This window comes from Plectropomus leopardus, chromosome 4 (genome assembly GCF_008729295.1).
Source record: "Plectropomus leopardus isolate mb chromosome 4, YSFRI_Pleo_2.0, whole genome shotgun sequence".
In the NCBI taxonomy this organism is placed as follows: Eukaryota; Metazoa; Chordata; class Actinopteri; order Perciformes; family Serranidae; genus Plectropomus; species Plectropomus leopardus.
This window is the reverse complement of record NC_056466.1, coordinates 19,234,256-19,251,975: the sequence shown is the minus strand read 5'-3', so window position 1 is coordinate 19,251,975 and position 17,720 is coordinate 19,234,256. Positions and strand designations below refer to the sequence as shown.

General features: G+C 40.2%; 2 protein-coding genes across 2 annotated transcripts; both read right to left on the bottom strand.

Annotated features, from left to right (window-relative positions):
- Positions 1–3: 3 nt before the first annotated feature.
- On the bottom strand, positions 4–4,511 carry gpank1 (G patch domain and ankyrin repeats 1). Its single transcript, XM_042484575.1, has 4 exons — positions 3,521–4,511; positions 3,304–3,445; positions 3,135–3,210; positions 4–1,748 (listed from the first exon to the last, which is right to left on the bottom strand). Exons 1-4 carry the CDS (start codon positions 3,974–3,976, stop codon positions 1,307–1,309), a joined length of 1,116 nt encoding a protein of 371 aa, XP_042340509.1. The 5' UTR covers positions 3,977–4,511; the 3' UTR covers positions 4–1,306.
- Positions 4,512–10,902: 6,391 nt separating this feature from the next.
- Positions 10,903–16,239, bottom strand: LOC121942183 (zinc finger protein 420-like). Its single transcript, XM_042485320.1, has 2 exons — positions 15,993–16,239; positions 10,903–14,787 (listed from the first exon to the last, which is right to left on the bottom strand). The coding sequence occupies exon 2, from the start codon at positions 14,636–14,638 to the stop codon at positions 11,507–11,509; it is 3,132 nt and encodes a 1,043-aa protein (XP_042341254.1). The 5' UTR covers positions 14,639–14,787; positions 15,993–16,239; the 3' UTR covers positions 10,903–11,506.
- Between the last annotated feature and the right edge of the window lie 1,481 nt (positions 16,240–17,720).

Genomic DNA, 17,720 nt, shown 5'->3' with positions numbered 1-17,720 from the left:
TAATAATAATTATAATAATAATAATAATAGATTGTATTTATAACACACTTTACATTTAGCAAAATCTCAAAGTGCTATAATCTCAAAGTGCAGTGATAGCAGAGTGACATGCTGATATGGCACCTACTTTATGGACAAACATCTGACTCACGCAGTCACAAGTCTGCTGCAGGTGTGTCAAACTAGTGTTCACTGTTGTTTGTGTGGTTGCGTAATATTCTACAATCAAGGGCAAACTTTACCCGCATTACTGCAGTTGCTGAAGAGCAATTAATAGATATACTATAATGAAATTGTTCCTCCAATAGGACTCACACATAAAGGGGTGTTCGGAGTTCCCACACATTTTCATGGATAAAATTCCAAAACTTTTCCATAACTTTTCAAGGACCCATTATATATATATATTTTTTTTTTTATTTCCCACTTGCTCAGAGTTTTTTAAACATACCAAATCCCTTACTCTATACAAGAATAATTTCAGCGAGCTGGTATGAATGAAGAGAGAAACGCAATGTGGGCAGAAAATGAACCCATGTGATGGTGAAAAAAAAACCTCACACAGACGCATATTAGAGCTGTTACTTCAACAGCAACAGAAATTAAATTTGGCATTATGAAAGCAAAGTTACACTGCTTTGAAGGTTGCCCGCGGAACAATACTATAACCATTTTATCACACACATTTTTTTCCAAAACATTCAATATTGTTTTTTACTAATTCAATGACTTTTCCAGGCCTGGAAAATGTGACTCCATGATTTCACCAGGTTTTCCATGACTGTGGGAACCCTGGGTGTTGTGTAAAGTTTAAATTTATAGCTACATAAAACTATAAACTATAAATATATAAAACATATCAACTTAGCTCTGTGACACTGATTTTTTTTTTCCTGGATCGTGAACTATAACCAGAGTTCACGCTGATGTTTGTGTAAGATCAGTAAGGCGTTTCCAATTATCCATCCACTTATATCACCTTTTCAAACAGTCTTGGCGGCTCAACAGTAAACACATATGGCCACGCAGAGCGAACACAATCACAAAAAAAAAGAGATCAATCAATGCCACATTTGATCATTGCATAACCTTTGGGCAAATCCATAAATGGACACAGTTTCAGCTTAGAGGTAGAGTACTTCATGGAAAAAAAAAAAAACCTCCCAGGAGTTTTACAAACACCTCCACAGTTCTGACTAGAAAACAGATACAACTTGTCTTCACAATAGATCTGTTAAATGTTTCAGAGATATTTCTTGGCGTGTTTGGGAGAGAGGGCTTGCAGGAAAGTCACTGTGAGCAGGTGTCAAAGATAAAAAGAGGCACGAAAGTCTCTTTCCCAGTTCTTATCTTTTTGATCCTTTCTCCTACTTTCTTCCTTCCTCTGTCCTCTTCCTCCTCTCTCCTCTCTGTCCCTGGATGGTGGTTTCACTGCGTCACAATCCCTGGGTCGGAAGTGAGTGACTTTGGCTCTTTTCATCTGTCCGTACCCCAGGCCTTTCTGGTCTCTCTTCAGCACAGTTGGCACCGGCTGTTTAGGCCCCTCTCCCTCCGGCCCCAGTCCTGTCCCTGGCTTCCAGCCGCAGCGAACCATCATCTTGTAGCTGTTGCTGGACGGGGGGAGGCAGTAGTAGGGGGTGGGTGGAGCTCGCCGCAGACTGAACTGATGTAGAGTGGAGGAGAGATGTGATGACAGGCTGCTGCTGTACTCGCTACGACACACATCGCACCACTGAGGCCGTGGGACACTGAGGACAAACAGAAGGAGAAATATTAAATGAATAGATTCATATTTGTCTTAAAACCAAAGTCAGGGGCCAATATGTGCATTAACGCAGCTTTTGCATGTGCACTAATTTGTCCTGGCCGATAAAGGATCCCTCCTCCACAGCGTGAGGCTTCAGCTGTTTAAGTCAAAGCAAGCACTGATTTCTTTAAATTAATGTTTTTAGCTTGACATTCCCGCTTTGTGTTTCTTGTTGCAGTTGAACAACAAACCAAAATGAACAAAAAGAAGATGTTTATAAAAAAGTTGCAATCTTGGAAGATATCCACTTGTTTTTTTTTTTTGTTTGGACAGCTTCAGTTAAGTTTTATATACAGCAGATGATATGTGCACAAAATTAATCCGACTTTTGAGTGATCTCACATATTGTATCATTTTCTATTTGTACATTATGGTTTAGTATACTGATGTTTGAAGCTTCTCAAACAGAATACGATGACGATTAGATGTCGTATATACTGTGTCAAATTAGTGTGTAGTATGATTTTGGGACACAGCTTATATGTGACATCTCGGCCACTCTAAAAAATTTAGGATGAGACATTCTTGGTGCATGAAGTCATGTGACCTCATGTTATTCGCACTGTAGCTCCACCAACTGTCAACCTGAGCCGAGGAGCATTTGATAAATTTGCGCAAGGTCTTAAGTGTTGTTCATTCACCAGTGATTCAGTGTTTCTAATGAGCAGTTTTGTAAAAACCAGTTTCTTTGTTACTTGTGCTTCCAATAAAATCTTTCAAGGCCAGGTCCTGTGTTTTGTCAGCATACATGTCAGCTGACAAGTAATTATACTTTTCAACTGTAAAATGTTGCACTCAGCACACATATCTTTGGAATAATTCTCAAATAACCTAATTTAACTGAAAACTATCAAAACTGTTCAGTTAAAAATATATCAATATACCAATGAGTAATCTGTTTTGTTTTTACTGTCAAATATCAATATCTGCTTCAAAAATCCAGTACTTTTCTGGCTCCAACATTTGATTATTTCTCTGTATTGCATTGGTGGACAGAGTGTCCCCTGTTTTACTGGTGGTTCCCAGTGAATAGATGAGACGGGGGTTGGCAAGAGTAAACACACAAAGTGGAAACTGAGAGCAACACACAGGCAGACAGCACTGCATGCGTAATAGTAGTTTGCAATACATTATTTAATTCTGGGTATTTATTGCATCCCCGTCAGAGATAACAAATACATTATAATGTTGACCACCTCTCTCAAACTCCTGCTGCAGGCTCACCTTTGAAATTTTAATGCAACATTTCAGTGGATAGTGTGGGAAATTTTGGAAAATTGCAGCTCAGCCATTTATCAGATGAAGAAATGTTTCCAAGTGTGCTAACCTTCTATCAGATTGTGTCTCTCTCTGAGTAGTTCGCCCGTAGCTCTCCAACTCCTCCAAAACCTCATTGTTGCCCGCTGAGGAAAAAAAACAGATGTGGATGAGTTCACTGACTTCACTGTTCACATACACAGCAATTTAGAATTGCTAATAAAAATGTGGGATTATACCTTCCAGTGCGAGGTCTTTGGCATCCCTGCCCTGTGTATCAACCACTCCGACCCAGGCTGCTCCGTGCTGCAGCAGAAGCCTCACTGCAGCTCTTTGTCCTGACCAACTTGCACACATCATCGCTGTCCAAAAATAAGTGTCCTGCAGGGGAGGCAGTCAGGATTTAATACATCAATAATATTTCCTAAATAACAAATACACTGTACAGTAATGTACCTGGAAGTTGATGTCCACCCCCTTTGAGAGCAGGTCTTTGAGACCCGAGACGTCTCCCTCATGTGCACATCGCAGAAACCTGAGCCCCAGGAGCTCCGTGGACCTTTCTGAGTTGCTGGTCTCTCTACCTGAGCTGCCTTCACTTCCACCTCTACTCTCTCTTTGCACCACAGAGTCTGTCTGACCCAGCTGCATCTCTGCAGCCCTGGCTCTCCTCCTGACTCCTCTACTGGACTCCATGCTCCTCCGTTTATTCTGATGCTCTCTGCCAGGCTTTTTATTGCAAACTGCACTTCTTGATTCATCTTGGGCCTTATCATCTGTCATTAAATGTTCGTAGAACTGCCTGACCTCTTCTCCATTAAGTGTATTGTTTGTTTTAGAGCTAGACTGGTCGGTTGTTTCAATGCTGAAAACGTCCTGCCCGCTGGCAGGAGTAAAACCTAAAGCAGCCATAAGGAGTGAACGTAGCTTCAGATGTGGCAGGCTGAAAATTTGATTATGATTTCTAAGAGAGTCCGTCTGGGTAAAGCACTCCTGCGTTGAAAAAGGAAAGCTGTGTGCTCTTGCTATGGCAGCATGTTGTCAAACTGAAAATCATTAGTGTTCCTCTTTTAACATTTATTTATCAGTATCTCAACTGAACTATGTAGTACATTAACTTAGCGAAACGGACGAGTGGTTGTTTACTTCTGCAGCGTCATTTTATAAATTATAATCAGTCAAATATATTTACAATGCGTGCAAGTCAGTCTTAAAAAATAAGTTAGTTAGCTCAGAGCTAACAGCTAGCAAGCTTTAGCCTTGGTTACCATTAGCATTTAGACATGCGAAACCGTCTTAATTTAAAATGACCCAAGGCACCAAACTCAGTAACATTACCCAACATAACGTCGCTTAAAAACATTCTCCAGACGACAATGTAAAGGCGGAAAAACACCGACTTGTTTCTTTAATAATGCGACGCTACTTCAGGCTTCAGGCTAACGTTACCGTCTTTCTTCCTCTGTTAGTAAACAGAACTTCTTCCGCGCAGCTTCATGGCTAACAGAGAGTGCTGCCCCCCACCGGGCCGGAGGTTTCCTGCTCCTGATGGATAAATTGATACTGACATTTACTCAAGTACTGTAAGTACAAATTTGAGGTAGGCCCCACTCATACTTTACCTTAGCATTTTCTTTTCATTTCTCTCTATAACTTTGCTCCACTACATTTCAGAGGGACATATCATTCAGTCTGTTTTAGGGGTCGACAGATTATCGGCCTGGCTGTTTATCAGGGTTTGACATTTTGCAGATTGTCTCCGCAAAACAGTAAGTGCCAGCATGGGAGGAAGTTTTACTTTGTAAAACCTCTGGGAGGTATTTTTATTTAAATTCACTTGACTTGCTGTACATGATGTTGAACGTGCCAGTTTTGATTAAGCATTTATTAAAGGCATTTAAACAAAGTTTTGTGTTGGAGTTTGTTATATTCCAAATTTTAAATACTGACAGAAAGATTTTCATTTTTATTGTAAACGCATATCAGTAACGAATATCGGTTATCAGTCTCATTAACTTCTAATAATCAGTATCGGCCCTGAAAAAACAATATTGATCGACCCTTAGTCTATAATCCTACATTTATCTGATAGCTTAAGTAACCAGTTTTTTACAGATTGAGATTTTGTTGTCTAAAACCAGAAGAACAGTTTATAAAAAATGTTTTGTTAAAAAATAGACTACCCAACAGTTATAAACAACTATTATACAAATATTTTGATAAACTTTTAAGTCTATTTTTATTATTAGTTTTTTTGTTTTAGATTTTTTCTGCATTGTGTATTATTACTTTTCATTATTTAAGTACATTTTCCTTGATTACTTACTTGGTTTTACTTACGTAAGTGGCATTTTCAATGCAATGATTTTTACTTTCAATAGGGTATTTTCACTGTGTGGTATTAGTACTGTTACTGTGAAAATACACAAGTATTATCAGCTGAATATGCTTTAAGTAACAAAAGTGGAAGTGCTCGTTATACAGAATACTAATACCCATATCATATTGTCAAAACATTATGCATGTATTATTGGCAGTGGTGGAGGAAGTATTCAAAATCTTCAATGATATAAGAAGTAAAAATAGCAATGACAGAGTAGAAATACTACATTAGCAGAAGACAAAGTTTTCATTTGAAGTCTTACTTCAGTAATAGACAATAAGTATTCTGTGCTAAATGTATTTAAAGCATGAAAACTGCTATTGTTAAATAATTATTTGCTTATCATTACTAATGCATACAAATACACATTACATTTTAATATTCCTTCTGGTCAAAGTGGAATTTTAACTTTTCAGTGTACTTTGGGGTATTTTAATCTACATCAGCGAATCATATTTTAAATGATCATCATATGTTTTGTATGTAAAATCATAATCTGATAAGTATGGGTATCAGGATATACATTGATGATATATTATTGATTTTTAGAAATTAAATACTGCATCATTTTAATAATACACATATAATAATATCATGTAAATAATCCAGCGCCTTAAATGATTCCCTTTTTTTCCATTATCACTGTCTCCCTCTCCACCTCCACACACTCATGTTATTTTGAGAGTAATCCATTTACCAAAAGAAAAAAAACAATCACATAATGTACAAAATTAAAGATGAATTCGACTCACACCATTATTATTATTTTACAAAATGTTCTATAGAAATAATAATATCATTATCGTGAATTCTTTTGGACAGGATAATCATGTAGTGAAAATCTGGTTTCATGCCAGACCTACTGAAAAGTAACTTGTAATAGCTGTTGAACAAATGCAGTGGACCGTAATATTTCCCTCTCAAATGTAATCAAGTATTAAATAAAATACATTAACAAGGTTACTTCCACCACCTGTAAATGCAGCATAAAATGGGAAAAGCAGAGGTGTTGCTAATTTATAATATTAACAACGGTTTTGTTCTGTTCAAGTGTCCCTGTAAGCCATGCCAGTGTGGCAGAGAGCCAACACGCACATCAGGTCCCTGAAACGAAGCAGCTTAATGGAATTCAGCCATCATATTGTTATGATTTTACACCAGTGCTTTTCTGTCTGTTATATGTTAAAATCTCTGTGTAGGTTGTCCCACAATCTGTGTGCTGTGCTGTAGCTCATCAACATCTGACGCCATAAACAATGTCTGACGCACATTGTTGTTACGTAATGTAGGTATTTCACTGATACAAGTCACACACAAACATAGCTATACACATAACTCTGAGTTAACAATCACATATATTGTCTCTATTAAGACTCGAGTAATTGTGTCTCTATGTCTTGACTTCAGTTTGTACCAATTTGATGTTGTTTTGTTGCTTGTATATTCTTTATTTACTATTGAACATATCAAATGTTGTATATTTTGCACAGTTTTATTACTACGCATACATTTAGTGAGACAAAAAAGACTTGTATTATTTAATGAAATACTAGGAACAGAAGTATTGTGCTTTGGACATTACTGGTGCATGAAATCCAATCATTTTTGTCCCTCTCAAAGTTTTATGTCCCCACAGCACCCTCATGTGGACGGCCTTCTTAAATGACTTCTACTGTCTGAATTGCTGCTCCTCAATAGATTCATCATCAAGTTATCTATCATCGTGTTTGTAACAAACATAAAAAAATTAAACCTTTTGGTTTGTAAATAAATAAAATAAATCTTGTTTTAAATTAATTATATTACATGCCCAAAAGTTCGTTGAAAAAATGTCTTATATTTAAGGAGAAAAAACTACAATAGCTCTTATGGCTGGAAAATATTTATCTACAAGCCAGAACTGAAGGGAAAACCCGTGAGACCACTCCTGTGTTTAACTTTATTCTATTGTTTTCTCTGTTTGTCTATACAGGGCTTAAATCAACACTCGAAATATAATGAAATGTGTGTTTGTTGTCGTCAATAGCATGTGCTTTAGCCTTAACGATGATGTAAACTTAAGACTGATACTGAAAAGACATGATAATATTGGCAGACAAAGACTTAAAATGAAATTTCGGGATCAGTTTGAAATAAGTTGTCAATATGCCATCAATGCAATCAGTCAAAACAGGTAAAATTTGCCATCATTAATGCTCTTGTTAGGATTAACTCAAAATGTTACTATAAAACAAATGTTTTTTAAAATTTTTTTTTTTTTTTACTGTACCTAGGTTTATATGCCATTTTTATGTTAACCAGTGAATGTATATTTTGTAAAGCATTACAATTTATATCTGCATCTGCCACTAGGGCACTAGGCATAAAATGTGAGATCTACTACTTGATGGTCTCTGAAATAAGGTAGAAAAGGTATGTGCACGTATCAGTGCAGTATTGAGCATCCCTAACTGATACTAATAAAGCTTATTTGATTAGATTTAATCGTGCTTCATCATGGCACAGCCCCGAGCTACAACACACATCAATAAAGACCACTTGAGACAGACATGTAGCTTAACTTAGAGTGATTAAACACTTAAAAGATGTACTATGCAGGATTTTCCTGAAATTACAAGAATAAAAAAAACTATGTATAGACTCGTATAGAAGTAATCCCTCTCAATTACTGCTTATGATCCACTAAAAGTGTGTGAGGCTGTATTTAACTGCAGACACTCTGCTCTCTGTCTCCATTTTCTTATTTTCGTGTTATTTTTCTGTGTTTGAATGTTCCTCGACATAGCGCAGGTAAGGTCGGGACTTTATGACAAGATAGAGATCAGGTGCCAGACTGCACGCAGCGAGCATCCGGAGGAAGCTTTGAAAATTGCAGAAACAGTGCCGGAACAAAAAGCACAAATATTGTGGGGTGAAACGAGTTAATCTGGGGTTTGCTTTTAGTTCAGCTGCCAATATGAAAATTTGTTGATAACATATCTTTAATAGATGCAATCTGGGGGTTTAGGTGGAGACAGATTAATTATTTTATTTCGATTTTTCTCCTGACTGGTTCTAACTTGGCCTTCTCACTGATTGAACATACACAAAATGTTGCAGTGAACATATTCATCTTTCACAAATACGTTCATAAACCTCCTTACATGTGCTGGCAGAGTGTATAATAGTTTTATTTTTATGACACTTTTCTAAACACTGTTACAAAAGGTTCGGTTACAGAGAAGTCTAAACAAAAATATTTCAAAAAGTGAAACAAAACAAACATAATATCATGACAACACATACTGTGATTGCGGAGAATAACTAAAAGTATTGATACGAGATCTCTGAAATCTTTAAGTGGCATTTTTAGAGACCATTATATCTAGATTGTAGCCACAATTTGGGCAAGGCAAACATAAAACGCTCTGGATGTCAAAGAACCCTTCGCATGCTGGTAATTAGTGTGTGTTTGTTGTTAAGACGGGGCGCTTGATTGAGAAAATGCTGTATGAGGAGGGCGCGTCAGGCACAGGGGGGAGCTACAAGGACTTAACCCTCATGCAGAGCTTTTGCATTGACCGGTAATGTGATGATATCGAAGAAAATCCAGGTACGAAGCTCACAGAGTCCAGCACAGCAGTGACAAACTGTTTGGGTGGCAACAGTCAAAGTTTGTAGTGCACAGAGAAATCAGTGGTTTTGCATGTTTTTGCCCACTTTACATGAAATTAAAGTTTGTCAACAAAAAGCACGGCATTCATGAGATATGTTTCCAGAAAATCAAACCCAGCAAAATGAAGTCACGACAGTCCGAATGGGAATGTGGCAGTTTTCTGCAATGAGAATGTAGCTGTCAAAAACACGTTTCATAATTTAAATGTAAACGAAATGATACGCTAATGTTTAATTTAGATCAGTCATTTCTGCAAAAAGAAAAACAAGCAAGACGTTGAATAGTACCCAGCTGAGAAATAGACAGACTGATCATTACCAATTGGTAACACTTACATTATTTACACAGTAACTAGAAAAATAGAAACTCCTGTACAATCCAATAACATTGCGCCCCTAATGCATTTTTGTTACCAGCCAAGATGTGTTTGTCATACCAAGTACTGAAAATTGTTGAGTATCGAAAGCTTGTGCAGATTCTTACTCATCTTTGCTTACTTTTTGACAATATTAGACATTTAACATTTGTGAAGTTTGGCTTGTTAAACAAAGGCTTTTGTAGAAATACATGTCAATATTCTTTAAACCCAGTTTAGACCAAAAATTCACGAGGAGATTAAACTGTTTTAGACCACCGCAGAGAAAAGCTGCAGCCGTGTGAACTGGCCGGTCTTAACTGGACTCAGGCCGGCTGATGGATGCCACCTGTGACTCAGCTTGTCGAGCAGCCAGCGGCTGGTTTTAAAACGTAAGACACGTCACCTGTTTTAACAGCCGACTGGCTTGTTGCGGATCAGTTAAAAATGTTCAGCAGACGGCGTGTACGCTTGTCCTCTGTCCTCCCTGAGCTAGAAACTATCTCATTTACATCCCCATGGCTGCTGACATGTATGTCTATCTCCAATGGGTCGCTGCTGCTCGCTGCGTGTAGAAATGTATGAATACGGTCCGTCTTGTTTAGCTCATGTTTTCACCGTTTCATCACTAACTTGCAAATGTGGCAACTATCTCACTATCAACATCTCAATTCATACTTTAGGAAGCTAAAAATGATATTCACCTACTAGATAACCCTGAAAATCTGGAAATCAGAACAGATGTACATGTTTGTTGCTATGGAGATGATATATTGTCTCATCTAGACGCATTTGGGGCTGTACCCAACTCAGAATTATGCCAGTCAAATCAAATTTGGCTAATCAATACGAATGTTTGACAATCAATTTTTCCCCATAAAAAGATTTCGAGATTGGACGGGCTTAGCAGGAATGCAACAGCGAGATTCACCTAAGATAGCTGACAATCGAACCTTGGGCCGGACATGTCCGACACTAGATATTAAAAAAAGAAAAAAGTCAGAGACTGTATCATATTAATTTGCTGTGATCTTTAAATTCGCAACTTTGCAGCGGAGGAGAGAAGATGATGTTTTCTCTCCTCCTCTGTGCTGCCACTTCGGGACCAAAATATCCCCAGAAGGGGGCGCCCTGTAGCTCACCTGGTTGAGTGAACATGTACAGAGGCCGCTGTCCTCGCCACAGAGGGCGGGGGTTCGTCTCCACTAGCGACCCTTTGCTGCATGTCACCCCCCCCCCCCCCCCCCCCCCCTTTCACGCTTGAGCTGTCTTATCTAATAAAGGCAAAAAGGGCAAAAAAAAAAAAAATGAAAATAAAAATCAAACATAAATTTATATTATTATATTATTATTATTATTATTATTATTAATAAGTGTTTCTTATAATAATAATAATAAGAAACACCCCCAGAAGTACACTGACTGGTAAATCCAGGGATGCTTGACCTGAAGCAGCAGCAGTCTCAGTTGACTGATGGGTCTCCAATCGATGATCTGAATCTCTGACTTCCGAGGGGCAGACCGAGTCGCATTGGTGTAAACTGGCAAGTTTTGCAGACTGGCTCACTGCAAGTAGTTCTTTAAATTGTCTCATTGCAAATCTTGGGCCTGAACTGGGTTTAAAAATACGGTAATGAAAATTATGATATATGTACTAGTTAATAAATGATCCCATCCTAAGCAAAACATAATCTACAGAACCTGTAATGCTTTATCTTTGTTGATACTGTGACAATTAGGCCTTATCTTGTTGTAATTGTTTGGATTATATTCTTTTCTACAGAGAATACCTTTATTATTCTCTATTTTACTTAAAAACAATTGCATGGGCTTGTAATTTGACATTTTAGTATTCATGGCAGCCTAAATCTGCCTGGTTTAACTTTCAATACATATTGGTTTCTTATTATTATCCAAATAATAAGGCAACATATCTGATTCTGAGTTGACCCTTACTGCTACCAGCTTGTAAACATGCAAAACCACTGGCACGATCATTCAAAAGCAACAACTTAAGCTTCTCGGGAGCTCTGTCTCTATAGTATCTAACTAGTGGTATTTACTGATGTGTCTGTTTCTGTCCCCAGTCTGAGTAAATGTCTGTCCACAGTGGGGGCAGCAATACGGCCTCTCCCCTGTGTGTATCCTCATATGGACGTTCAGTTTGTCTTTGCTAATAAAGCGTTTGCTGCAGCAGGTGCATGCGTACGGTTTATCCCCTGTGTGATAGCGCTGGTGCATCTTCAGCTCCGTCATCCGACCGTAACACCTGCCGCACTCAGGACACTCAAAGCTGGGCCGCACCTCCATGTGCTGCCTGCTGTGCAGCCGCAGTCCGCTGGACGACCTGAAGCTTTTGCTGCACTGTGAACACTGGAAGGGTTTCTCTCCAGTGTGGATGTGGATGTGTAACTTGAGGCTGGCGGCCGAAGGGAAGCCGTTGCCGCAGATGGAGCAGAGGTGAGGCCTCTCCCCCGTGTGGATGCTCAAGTGCTTCTCCAGCTTGCTCTTGTTCAGGAAAGTCCTGCCACAGACGGGGCAGTTCATTGGCTGCTCTCCCTCGTGCAAGCTCATGTGGTCCGTCAGCTCAATTAGTGCGGAGAAAGCTGCATCACACCGAGTGCACGAGTACGGCCGCTCCCTCTTGAACTTCCTGTGTCTGAGGCAGTGCTGCTCTAGATCTTCCTTCTCCTCAAAGGTCTCGATACAACAAGTGCACTGGTATGGTCTTTCTTCTGTATGAGTCCGCAGGTGATACTTCAAAGCTGTTAACTTCAGAAAGACGGTGTCGCAGTGCGGACATCTCGTCTCCCGTCTGTTGTGGACCATTATGTGCCTCTTGTAGTGAGACAGCTTCATGAAGTGTTTGCGGCACAACGAACAATAATACTGTTCGTCCTGGTGGCTTTGCTCGTGCTTCTTCAGCGCGTACTCGACCTTAAACTTCTTCCCACAGGTGTTGCAGGCATATGTCTTGTTATGAATCTCCATGTGCACCTCCAACTCTTCTTGACTACAGAAGGTTTCATCACATTTCGAACAAGTCCCGTTATTTTCTTTGACATGAATCTCCATGTGTTTGTTAAGGTCCTCTGGGAAGGCAAAAGTCCTCTGACAATCAGGGCACGTGTAACACTCTCCGTTTGATGCTTTGCGATGGGTCACTATGTGCCGTTTCAGATGATACATTCGACCAAATATTTTGCCGCAGTCGCCACAGGTGAGGCTACGAGGGCTGGACTGGACCTTCTTGTGTAACTTAAGATGACTCACAAGTGCGGACTTCTCCTTGAACTGTTTATCGCATGCAAGACACGTCAAGCCTTCGATCGCGTGAGTCTTCTTGTGTGCTTTCAGTTCCAACCAGGTCCCTAAACTTTTCCCACATTTAGAGCAGATGTACTGGCCCATGTCGTGCTGGTTCCTCATGTGTCGGGTCATGTGGTAGTTCTGGCTGAAGGTCATTGCGCAGACCGGGCAACTGAACGGTTTCTCCTTTGTGTGTGTTCTCATGTGTCTGGCGAGTTTGTTTGGCCCTCTGAAGCGCCTGCCGACACAGATGGGACAGAAATGGCCTTTAGTTCTTTTTTTGCCGACCTTTTCTTTCTGACTGCCTTCATCTTGAGGTTTGGCCTCTTCATCAGCAGAGGTATCTTCCATTTTGACAACAACTACTTCAGATTGTTTTTCCTGAGAATCACCATTTTCAGCGTCTGCATTATTTTCAGCAACATCGTCATTATCCTTCTCGGGCAATTCGATTATTTCTTGATTTTTCAGGTCATCGCTCGTCTGGGAGCTCTGTGCCTCTGTCAGGGTGGGCAGGATGGACAGGTCTGTGCCATGTGACATGACATGACAAATAAACACATCTTTGTTGGTGAATTTTTCTGGACAGTCGGGACACGCCAAAACTTTCAACACGTGTGTCCTCTTGTGACTTTGCAGCTCTGCTAAGCTCCCTAAACTTTTCCCACATGTGGAGCAGACGAACTGGCCCGCACCGTGCTGGTTCCTCATGTGTCGGGTCATGTGATAGGACTGGCTGAAGGTCATGGCACAGACCGGGCAGCTGAAGGGTTTCTCCTTTGTGTGCGTTCTCATGTGTCTGCCAAGCTTGTTTGCATCTCTAAAGCGCCTGCCGACACAGATGGGACAGTAGGGGCCTTTTACATTAGACGGGGAAAGGGCAAAGTCTTCATCTTCGTCAACATCATCACTAGCTTTGTCACAGTTTTCCTCTTCCACCCTCTGTGATGATGATGATGATGATGATGATGATGATGATGATGATGACGACAAGGCTCCGTTATCATCATTTCCAGCTTTATTGTTTGCTTCATCAGAAGCCTGATGAGTCTCCTTAGTGCTCTGAGTCTTACCTTCGTTTTCACTATAATAAAGCTTGTCGTTGCTGTAATAGTAATTATCTTTGTATCTAGATGATAATTTAGGGGTTTTAGTTGGACGTGGTTTTGTTGTTTTTTTCGGCCTTTCCTCCCCACGCCGGGGTCGTCCTCTTTTGCGTTTGACCGGAACAGGAGGGTCCAAATCGTCTCCAATGTCCACACTGACTTCATGAAAACCAAACACTTCAGAGTCATTTAAAGCAGATTCAACCTCTTTACCAATAGCCAACGCCTTATCCAGGGTCAGAGTCTCCCTCTCCATCAGCAGCCTCTCTCTGAGTTGTGGGCAGTTGGTTTTCGCAATCAGCTGATCCAGGATAAGTTTTTCTTGAAAGTTTCCATAGCTGCAGAGCCTAAGCAGTTCATCTAACGCAGACACAAACAGATCTACAGTCTCTCCGGGCATCTGAGCCCTCTGATGAAATCTAAGGCGGTACATCTGAGAGCTGAGATTGGAGTTGAAGTAAACCGTCAGAGCTGATATGGCTGCAGCGTACGTGGTTTCACTCTGGATCAGAGTTGTGAAGATGCGCTGACCCTCTGGGCCGAGGCAGTTCTGTAGGAGCATACACTTAGTGGAGTCGACAAGCTCGGTTTCACCAAGCGCTTCAACATAGTGTTCAAAAGCTCTCAGCCACTTATGCCAGGCCATGGTCGGTTCACCAGACACAGGTAAGAACGGTGGAGGTGGGGACAGGATTATTAGGAGTGGCTCTGGGAGTGGTTCCTGTTTCATCACCTCCTCACCTACTTCTACAGTTACTTCACCCATTGTGAGGGTCTGGGGAGTTTTTTTCCCCCCACTTATGATAATTTTACTTCTTCTCTGACTTAAGAAGAGTCACTGGATAAAGACGTCACCCACTTTGGTCTGTGCTCAGGCTCCTGATGTTTTATCTCACTCAGGTCGGTCTATGAAAACTGCGAAAGAAAAAAACACAGGTTAGTGTCAGATTCAGTTTTTGTTTGTGTTTATTTTTTCTTTCTTGCACTGAAATATACACTTAGTTCTTGAGTCAGTCTAGCTAAAACTGATGCAGTCTGACACAACATTTCTGCAATAACTTTTGCCTTCATGATGCTGGTTCAAGAAAAACAAATTATGTTAGCCTACTTTTTAATTTGGTTTACAGCAAACAGAGGGAATTCCCTTTTATTTTCATGCTTTCCCCAAAGTGGGTTACAGTATGTTTAAACAGTCTTATCCGTCCTGCCCAGGACAGATAATGTGTAACTTTAAGTTAAGTTACTTTAAGATAAGTCCTTTTATTTTGAAACGGAAGCAGTTAAGATTGAGTAAAGCAGACATCTATGTATTTCCTCATCTCTGTGAAAGAGAGCGGCGTTTAAACTGTAGCAAAAGGTGGTACAAAGTCAAGTCAGCGTCTATTTCTGCTGACAACCACACGCAGCACACGTAAAAATCGGCGAGCAACTGTTTCTCTAGATGTGCCACGGCTTACACGCAGCTGAGACACCCCTCAGCAGCGTTGCGCTCACACAGTACTCACGCAGGCAGTGTGTCTCTGGCGTAAAGAGAAGCAAAACTATTACAAAAAGGACCAAAGCAACCACATGCAAAAAAAAAGACCAGAGAGACGCAGCCACAGAGAGTTGTGCAAGGACTGCAAAAAGATGCAAAACAACAACAATTTTGCTCCTGTGTAGGAGGTGGTGGTGCCTTCTGCATGTCTGTGACTGGGGGCGCATTGTCTCACAATCCGCCCATGTGTATTGTGACTGGGGCCCACTGGGGCCCTGTCAGGGGGGTGGAGAGCTTTCAGAGGGGCCTCGGCTAGTCAAGGATTACAGCTGTTTATTGTTTCATAGTGGGCGTCTTGTGTTTCTAGCCCCGGCCCTGCCAACAGACAGAAAACTACCATAAACTGCAGTAATGTCGCTGTAAACTCTCTATGTGACTGAAAGCTAAACACACCCCTGCGTTTACGTGCCCACGGTTTCTAACGGTCGTGTTTCATTATAAAAACGCAGCAGCACCGTCCTCTACAGACACACGGACAGCATATGTCTGCATATGTGTCGGTACAGCACACAGCTACAGACGAAAGAAGCGGCACTGAAGTGAGTATTAAGCAATAACCGAGGAGGAGGAGACGAAAACTCACCAAATCAAACTGGGTCACAAGTCTCGACGTGTGCAGACAGACGGACAGACAGACAGCGGGGGAACCGCCGCTCCGGCCCGCAGCTGCGCCGCCTGAAAACAGCCTTCAGTGTCAGAGGGGACGGCTCACTGCAGCTCCGCGGGGACAAATGCTGATTACCAATGTCATGATATTAAATCGAAACACTAAAAAGCAAAACATGAAGTGAAAAATATATCCGCCATGCCGACAGCCCTTCTTCCGGACATCACAACAGCACCCCGGGGTCTGTTTCGCCGCCCCACAGCGCCCTCTGCTGGCTGGGAGACACATCACACATGTCATATGCAGAAACTATCATTTATTAAATAAAATTAGCAATATCACAGTATAGCCTGATTTACATATACTCAGTTGGAAGCAAAAATCTGGCATTCAAAGTTTTACTCAAGTCAGATGTAGAAGTATTCGTACTTAGGGTGAGGTCAGGTGATTTGGGACATCGGGTAAAATGGGACAAATAGGGTTTTACATTGTGGGCTCTTAAAATTTTAGCAGCCAGTCACAAAACATGATATTGCATTGTTGCTACAAATGTCCTTTACACAAAACAATCTATTTTTATTTGTCTGAGATAACTAGTATGGGCAAAGCAAAGAGTCAAAAAATCACCTGCCACCATGTGGCATGTTGCTTTTCTCTTTTTGAGTAGCAGCTAAAACATCAGGAAGCCTACATAAGATCAGACATGGTTGTATGATGTAGCATTTTATGAACTGTTTGATTTATAAACAATTTTTTTTTCATTATAAACATTACATTTTATGGGGGAGGTTTTTGAGTGAGTACTCAGTGGAACAAGCCAGCAATTTCTATTTCTATTAAATTAATAACTTAAAAGACTAACTGATTATCTATATTCCTGGTGATTAATTATCAGCAAGCCTTCATCCGGCATAACATTTCTGCACTAATAAAAAATGATTACCACAATGAATTTCATGTCACATCATCGAGGCTCCTGGAGGGTATCTAACATGAACACACTTGTGTGTGCTGCTGGTATCGCAAGGTTTAAACAGTTATAATGAAAATAATGGGATATGATTAATACAATCACATTATATTACCTTTGATTACAACTGCACGGATGAATTCCATTACCCTGATAATTGCTTGGCTGATTAGTGTATTAGTATAGTGTATGCTATTAGAGAACCAAGCCACGTATTAAGTATTTACCTGGAGTTGGTGGTGAAACAGAAAAGGCCTGTATCTGAAAAAATAAGAGGACATATTCATTTAAGTCTGTGTTAAATTGTGTAATTTTCATTCAACATTTAAGCTGCATCAACTGTGAACCTCTCAAAGCTCTATCAATCTTCATCAGTGTGAACAGTGTTTTAATGTCTATTACATATTCAATATTTTAAAGTATCACGTCACACAAATTACAAAAAAACCCGCTATATTTTTATTTTTTTTTTAAAGATTTTTTAACATGTTCCTTCATAATCAAACACACTTTTAATTTGAAAAAAAAAGACATTTTTAAACATAGATCACACTATAGGGCCACTACGAGGTCTGATCTCTGTGGGGTTTTTTTTATACAGAACCAAACAACAGCTGCGTTCTGCTCCAGTGTGCAATTATAGACAACATGCCAACATCTCGTAAACAAAAGAGGCATGATGGGCGTAAAGTTTAACACGACAGCCTCAGCCTCTGGTGTGACATAAAACATAC